Source organism: Clupea harengus, chromosome 14, assembly GCF_900700415.2.
Source record: "Clupea harengus chromosome 14, Ch_v2.0.2, whole genome shotgun sequence".
Taxonomy (NCBI): Eukaryota; Metazoa; Chordata; class Actinopteri; order Clupeiformes; family Clupeidae; genus Clupea; species Clupea harengus.
The window spans coordinates 25695311-25703933 of NC_045165.1; the positions used below are offsets into that span (position 1 = coordinate 25695311).

The 8623-nt window shown below is 43.1% G+C and overlaps 1 protein-coding gene across 1 annotated transcript; it reads right to left on the reverse strand.

Annotated features, from left to right (window-relative positions):
• Positions 1 to 109: 109 nt before the first annotated feature.
• LOC105895756 (L-threonine 3-dehydrogenase, mitochondrial-like) lies at positions 110 to 5470 on the reverse strand. Its single transcript, XM_012822439.3, has 9 exons — positions 5325 to 5470; positions 3969 to 4164; positions 3720 to 3762; positions 3454 to 3524; positions 3184 to 3333; positions 2708 to 2880; positions 2399 to 2489; positions 2027 to 2296; positions 110 to 1608 (listed from the first exon to the last, which is right to left on the reverse strand). Exons 2-9 carry the CDS (start codon positions 4144 to 4146, stop codon positions 1469 to 1471), a joined length of 1116 nt encoding a protein of 371 aa, XP_012677893.1. The 5' UTR covers positions 4147 to 4164; positions 5325 to 5470; the 3' UTR covers positions 110 to 1468.
• Between the last annotated feature and the right edge of the window lie 3153 nt (positions 5471 to 8623).

Genomic DNA, 8623 nt, shown 5'->3' on the forward strand with positions numbered 1-8623 from the left:
TGATAGCTACAAGTTCTGATGCCTTTATATTGTCTGATCTATATAACCAATAGGCCACTACTTGCAGGAGTTTAATATGTGCAGTAACTGGGCTGTGTAACACTTGGTGATTAGTTGATTTGTTGTAATTTAAGTCTCATCAAAATGCACATCATGTACATATATCAAATAGCATGCTACTGAAGAGTACTTCGAGTTCATTTGACCACTATTCCCTGTATCCTAAACACAAATTTATGATTACACATTCTGTTGGAAAAACAAACAAGAAATGTGTAAAATGTTTGTTCCTCGCAGGTCATGGGCATATTGCATTGCAGGAATTTGACATTTTGAGCAACACATGTCACTTATGATGGAAGTCCCTTCAAAATATGATTTCACAGGCGGTCAAAAAAATGGAAATGTAGCCGCATTGTATTCGAATGCTTACCGATCAAACTATACAGAAAAGCCCTCCATGAACTTCAGTTGAGGAGTTAATGAAGTGTTCCATGTTCTGTTGAACATATGAAGAGGCATTTACACTGAAAAAAATATATTCAGCCTCTACAATATCTTTAATTGATCCCTCCTGCTAATTGAAGCAACAAGACATATTACAAGGGTTGAATGGAATTATATTTTTCCATTCTACATTAATTCACTGATTTTGGAAAATAATAATTTTAAAAGAGTGAGGGCTTCAAATTCCCTGAACATAAATTGAAACACATTTTACCACTAGCCATAAAACAGACAAAGTATAATAAAGCACCGTTACATCATTAGGCTTAGTAATGCTCTCAAAGCAAGAGTCTCAGGGTAGCACCAGCTGGATAAGATCAGATATTTCTAAGTAAAAACACAAAACTAGAATTACATTCTTGTTGAGTGCAAAAAATAAATAGTTGAGCATTTGACTTCATGAAACCAAGCATTCAGTAGAGTGCATTTTTTCTAATACAATTACAAATTGTACTGCGAGGTCAGACTACTTTCAGCAACATGAAAACGACTGAAGACTTCCTTTTTCCTTCCATCATCACATTTGGACAAGACTAGATAGTTTGGTATAAGATCACACGGACCCTAACACATGTGAACAACATTCTTTGTGGCCGATTCAAGGCATGTATGTTTAAGTTCACTGAGCAGAATCTATCTCATATTTGGTTTGACAGACATTACCTGGTAGACGAAGACACATTATGGCTATCAAGTGTGTGTTTTTTGGAGGAGGTTGGAAAACACTGTAACATACTAAATCCCTTTTGACCTTGGAGATGCCCCAATGTATGGAGGACTAACTGTCAGTGACAAATGACAGACAGAGACACAGACACATACTGATAAAATCCCTTTTTTAGGAGTGAAATTACTAAAAGAGACCCAACTGTGCACTCAAAATATTTACATTCCTCTGGGTCTCCGGTCCCTGATAGTCTGAACTGCCCATATGTACAGAACCATTCAGATTCTATAGATCTCAGTTGGCACTGGCAATCCTCGAGTCTGACCCAATGAAGTTAAGCATGGTCTGCACCAGTTCCGGCAGGTCATAGTCGTGCTTCCAGCCCCAATCTTTCCGTGCATTACTGTCATCAAAGTTCATGGGCCAGCTGTCCGCTAGAAAGGAGAACAAACGGAAAGTAAGATTAGGATCAGAAAAGATGGGAATACAAGTAAGGCCGCGGCTTCTGATACACACGCTGGTAATGCCATGTTGCAATTTGACCAACCGCTGTCAGAAATGGTGCAACATTGAGTTCTGGCAAATGCTGGTATAGGGGTGCATTTGCTATCTATCATCTACTCAAAGTCTTAGAACGACTATGGCTGCCTAGGGATGATTCAAATCACAAGTCACAAAGCCCAAATCAATAACACAGCATCTCCACACTGCACCTCACTCAACTTCCTCTGGTGAATGCACCACTAATATGTAAGGTCATCTGTGCCCTTAAGCTCATTTGTAGGAATCGCAAAGAGGGAACATTTGCAACTCTTCCCTCGTTCTGGTTGGTGGCGTACAGTGAGTCCTTACCTATGGCCTGTCTGACGGGGTCGATGTGGTAGGTGACCTGAAGCCCAGGCAGCAGCTTCTGCAGCTCGTGGGCCAGTTCCTCAGGCGTGAAGCTCATGGCATTGATGTTGTAGGTGCGCATGCTGAGCACCTCAGCTGGAGCTTCCATCATCTCCAGCGTGGCACGCAGGCAGTCGGTGATGTACATCATAGGCAGCCGTGTGTCGGGCCTCAGGTTGCACTCAAACTTGCCAGTCTTCACCGCGTCATGGAAGATCTGCACGGCGTAGTCTGCAAAGGAGGGGCGGGAGGTCACAGAGCATCAGGAACACCGGGACCACCGGAGACCAGGGTGTGGAGTGTAATTAGATGCGTGGAGTCAACAAGTCTCACCTGTCGTCCCTCCTCCAGGCTGAGAGTCTGCCGAGATGATGCCTGGGTACCGCAGACAGCGGAAATCCAGCCCATACCTGTGGTGGTAATACTGCAAAAGCAAAAATATCAAAAGGCTCACTTTCAGAACCATAAGGACCCCCAAGGTTGGCTTGTCCAAGACAGGGTACACTTACCCTTTTTAGAGACAATATATATCAGATACCATTTATAATATGTGCACATGCAGGGCAACTCTTATCATTTTATTCCCTTGGAGGATGCCTGGATAGCCCCATAAAGGACCGGCATCAGTAAAGTGGGGCTTACCTCTCCCATGAGTTCAGCATGCACCTTGGAGACGCCATAGATTGTGCGTGGCCGCTGGATGCAGAGATCAGGAGTGGGGTTGCGGGGAGAAGAGGGCCCAAAAGCCCCAATGGTGCTGGGGACAAACAGACGTAGGCCATGCTCTGCTGCGATGTCCAGGATATTATGCAGGCCTGTGGGGGAGAAAGGCAGTTAGAAGGGCATCTTGGGAGACCGTTTGTCCCGGGTCTTTATCATACCAATACATCTATACCATCTCATCACAGAACTATATTTTAATCCACCAGCTGAAAAAACTTCAGTACTAATCTCTGAGGCAAACACTAATAGCTATGTAATTGCATGAAAAATGACTTAAATTCACTTGGATCTGATGATCAGCAGGTTAAACACTGAAAACATTTCTGTATGTGTGAGTAAGAGAGAGCGAGCGAGCGAGCGAGCAAATTAATGATCTAGTGAGGTAGCCCCCTCACCAGTGATGTTGACGTCTCGGGCCAATGACACATTGGCTTCCCCCACAGCACTGAGGAGCGCACTGTAGTGCACCAGCCAGGTAATGCGGTTATTCACCACAATCTCACGCAGGTTCTTGTAGTCAAGGATGTCTGAATAAATGAAGGGACCTGCAAATGCACAGTGGTTTTTCAAAAGTTAATTTATAGACGACATTTAAATATGAACCTACTTTTCTACCATTTATTACTTGGCCGACAAAAGAACATTTGCTACTTTGATACACTCACCATTGTGATATACATCACTGGGAGGCTTTCTGATGTCAGACAGAATAACATTATTCTTTCCAAATTGCCGCCTGTCAAAAGAACAGAAGCAATAATTAAACTAATTGTGTGTGACTACTATAGGAAACAATGTCAGATAGTTATCTCCAAATGAGGTGGACGTGCATTACATAAGTAGGGATCACTACACAAACTGTATCCATGCAGTGATTTTGGAGCCATATGCTGAACCAGACACAACTTGGGCGCCTAAAATGAGTTCTTACCGCAGCATCTTGGCAAGCCCCACCCCCAGCTGGCCAAGACCGCCTGCATAGACAGAGGATGGACAGGAGGAGGAAGGGGAGGGAAAAGTCACACTGTTGCTATGGAGATCACAAATCACTGCATTGGTAACCATAGTAACAAAACATCGCGATTTTATGCTCGTGGCCTACATCTTCCAAGAATTTCACGAATGCATCGATCTCACAACATTATTTATATATTAACTGTATGCACTGAGACAGTCGTACCGGTGATAAGGACTTTGGGATGATCGGTCTCGGAGAAAGACACGGAATGAAAGCCTGCATCTGAGGTGACCTGACGTGGCGAAAAACTGATGCTGCGGACAGACACTGTCAAAGACTCGCATCCGCAGCCATGCGTCCGGAGTGCGTGCCGCACCAATTTGCTAAGCGCTCGAGCCATGGGTTGTTTCAATGCGTCCTGTTAAAAAACAAACATATAAACAAAACGAATTACAACAGTTTGATGCAAAACACATTAACTTTGACCACATTCGAAATGTACTGCATATGACACGGACGGAAAGGGTTAAAGGCAGTAGATCTGTAATTTGAAAGTCCAGCAATATTTAATATATATATATATATTGGCAAAGCACATCGCAGTAAATATTTGGTGGACATAACATTTTTCTCCCTCCAACTTTCATAAACACGTCGCTAAATCGCCATCTTCTGGCAAGAGACAGTCCTCCTAGGATGCTGAGAACAGCCGGCGCAGGCCACTATTAGGGCGTTATTAAGACAATCCATTGCAGAGCACTAAAAACGAACTTTAATTTACCACAAATGAGACCAGTTATACGCTATTATTCTGTTAGTGTTGTGGGTGTAACCCAAAATAATGACGTCGTGTCCTATAAAGAATTTCCTTCATCTACACTCCCGATCCAGAGCAATGTACAAAAAAACTTGCCAATCAAGGCACACCTTGTAATAACAAGAAAACCAATCAACAATTAACTTCAGAAAATTAGATGAAACGAAACAAATGTCTGAGCAGAACAGTTAGCTAATGTTAAGGCAACGCTGTTTTTTTAATTTACGTTAACGTTACATATCCTGAAAAACATGAATGGTAACCAGAACTGTAAACGGGAATAGTACAACATGGACTTAGCAAGTTAACTTGAAGACACAATGTTGAATTGATTTAAAAGAATGAAACCAAATAACTGAAGCCATTAGCTACCCGGCAAATTACCCAACTGTATGATAATGTGCAAAGCATGGCTGGCTGCTAGTTGAGGGCTGAAGCACTGGCTAGCTATTTAAGGATACGTCTGGCTGGCTAGAACCAGATAATTTCGCTAGCGGCTATGTACCTAGCTATTTTATTGTAATAACAAATGCAAGCTAGCTCATCTTGACTTCAACTTTGTTTCACGCCCGAAAACCTAATGTTAACTCGCTATCAATTAGTTGGCTAACGTTAGCTAACATTCAGCATCACCGACCCCCAATAACGTTCCCTAAACTCAGCTAGCAAACAAGTCCGTCTTACGCATCCCTAATAAACAAGCAAGTACAATGATGTGACACTACCTACGTTATCGCTGAAAAAAATATATATGAAAGTACCTTGTCTCTTCCAGTAAATATGATGCGGGTTATCTGATGCTCCCACGGTCTGCCTCTGGTATGCTGTTCCGATATAGCTATTGCATCAGCTTTAGACACGCTTATCTTTAGGGTGCCAGAAGTGAGCCGGTTTTGGCTCTGATTGGTTCATGGTGGAGAGGCGCGGTCTACCGCCCTGCGCAAACCCCCTTCTACGTCACCCTTTAACTCGTGTACCGCCCGAGCTCCAAGAATTTGAATGCCAGCTGGAAATAGATGCAATGACGTGTCATATCCACTCTTAAAAGCAGTTCACAAGAAGGTATGAATTTATTACTGCGTGTAGTAGAAAAAGACAACTGTACTTCATTAAACTGCTTTAAACGATAAACTGCTTTAAAACGTGTTACGGTGACAGAATGAACTAAACCAATCATAAAACCCAGTTATCTTCTCTAAGATATTAATGGTTCCAGGCAGCTTGTCTAATGCATAATGTCCAATGCATACCTGCTTTTCTTCAAGTTTTTTCACCCCAGGGAAATGTTGATGCAAGAAGCTGTGCAGCCAGGAATGGATTAGGCTACCGAACGGGCATACCGGGCCAGGGGCATAACTATAGACAATGCAGCCAGCGCGTAGGGTTCATAGTCAAAGGAGGCCCTGCCTTATTACTTTTCTCGGACATATGACTGTCAAAGTGTTGTTAGTTTAACATTTACATTTAGTCATTTAGCAGACGCTTTTATCCAAAGCGACTTACAATGTATACACATTTTACATTTACACTGATGGCACACTGCACATCAGGAGCAATTAGGGGTTCAGTGTCTTGCTCAAGGACGCTTCGACAGGGAATCGAACTAGCAACCTTCTGATTACTAAACTACTTCTCTACCTCCTGTACCACTGTCGTTTAATGCGACTGTGACCAACGATTCATTTGTTTTGAATTCATTATGACACCTTATGCTATATATGCCCTCGAAATGGCAAGCCTGTCTCTGTCATGGTTTTCCTCATTTTTTGGGGAAAATCGTCAGTTATAACACAATTATATGCTTATTCTACATAAACTATAGAAACTATTAAAAAAAACAATGTATCAATATTGATGATGATTGCTGGGTAATATGTATCTTGTTGTCCAATGTCAAGTTTGATCATGTGACGAGACGATACGATGTAGCTAGTTTAGGCACAAAATCTGAACGTCAAGACCGACAAACTGACCGAGCACAGCTAGAGGCACAGCACACCTGCAAGCCGAACGATGCCTTTCAAAACATAAAAGTGGTGATGCATGATTTGCTTTTTCAATGGACAGGGTAGCCAGCCCATTCAGCCTCTCCTGCCCCAAGCTGCCCCTCAGGTAGGTCTGAGTTTCAATTTAGAAAAGGATCACTGTCACATGTAATGTCAGAAACAACAGCAGGGAAGTGCACACCTCCACGAAGGTGGATGTTATGGAGTAGACTTTGACCTGTCTATTTTCCAATACAATAGCTGAAGTATCTAATTCGACCGTAAAATCCAACACATTGTTGGTAAAATATATATATACGCCTAATGGTGTTTGTGTTTTTGTGTGCGTGCGTGTTTTGTGAGCGCACAATAATGTTTTCGCAAAGGGGGGGACTGGGGGCCTTTGACATGTCCAGGCCCAGGGGCCCATGGTTTCATAATCCATCCATGTGTGCAGCATGCATGATTACAAAGCCCTGCTGCTTTAAAATGTGTTTCACCCAAAAAAATCACCAAATTCTACATTTCATAGGCTTTATTTGAATGGCACAAGGCCATGTACACAGCCTTTAACCAATTACCAATGTTCTGTGCTACCATATCAACTCTACTTCAAATTCCAATGCTTCTTTTCAGCCGCCTCCCACTTGCTGCTGATTGGTGGACCCTGAACAGATGCCTCAGAACCAGCCCTTCATTTCAAGACCATGATGCCATTCAAAAGCTTAGTTTTGGAGCAAAAGGCTGTCCAAACCAGACTAGATTGCTGGTACCAAAGTAGCCAACCAAAGTTCATATTATCAGGGAGCATTCTGCGCCACATCTTCAGAGATCACCCTCACTATCTAACGGTTCATGCCGGCTGGTAGAAGTCACTGTGCTCCTCTGGAGCATATTTCCAAATGGCACTTTAACATTACAGACATTTTCAGTAGGTCAAGCATTCCCGATGCAATCTGGACACACACTGTTTGCCTTGCAATTAGGGGTGCTAAAATGCACAGCAGCATAAATAAAAAAGAGCAGCCTGAAACATATGGACTCCGCCATATGAGCCCACTTAGAGAGACACCCGTCCAGATGGGCATTGCCTCCACCTGTGCAACATAACCGAATATAACCACGAGCTTTCCTCCTGCTTCCAGTGGTCTTCCTCTTAACATAAAACGCACACATGCTAAACTCACTCCGCCGGAATGAACTCAAGCAAACACACTTCGCTACATCTTTGCTTGGTTTAGAGGAGGTTGCTGGAGAACCTTCAGCCAACCACGAGGCGAATAACACTCTGTCCTCTGATGGCCAGCACACTGGCTGTGGTATGTAGGTCAGGGTGATGTAAACACAGCTATGTAAATAATAGAGAAATATGATCGCAGTCCCAGTCAGGCGGAGTCCTAAGGCACACGCCACTGGCACACCTCCTCATGCGAGGGGCACCCTTCATGTTGTCCTTGGTATAGGCCAGGGAAGACACTCTCTTTGTGTGAAGAGTGCTTTAATATCAGCTCAGATTCTTTATATGTTGCTGTGACTGAGAGAGCAGGGGAAAGCAACACTCTCTGCTGTCTATATATGTCTTAACTAAGGTACAACACCTTTTAATACCTTTTTAAAGCTGAAGACATTTCAAAACAATAATGTAAAAACAGCAGTTTAATAACGATCAGATTTCCCTCTGTTCAATTCCATCCATCATTTATGACCTTGACCATAAAGCTGCTGCCATCCAAATGTTAAATATTACAGTTTACCATTGACAAACTTTCCACTGTACCACCTTGAGCATAAGGGGAGCATTAAAACTATTCACGCATGTTATATGCAAACCTATGAAAGGCCTCATTGATGAGGTGGCTGACTTCCCCTCTCAAGGCAAAACATAACTAACCGGAGCGTCTGTCAGTGCTATATTTGAACAGGGAGACAGCGCGTGCTGCTAGTGTGCATACGTGTCCTCAGAGGGTAAGGAGAATTCAGTCACGGTTGAGGTTGATATCCAACGTGACCGAGAGGATCACTGGGGAATTTCCATCTGTTGCTACCTTGTTCCCAGTGCCCTTTTCAAATGTGAC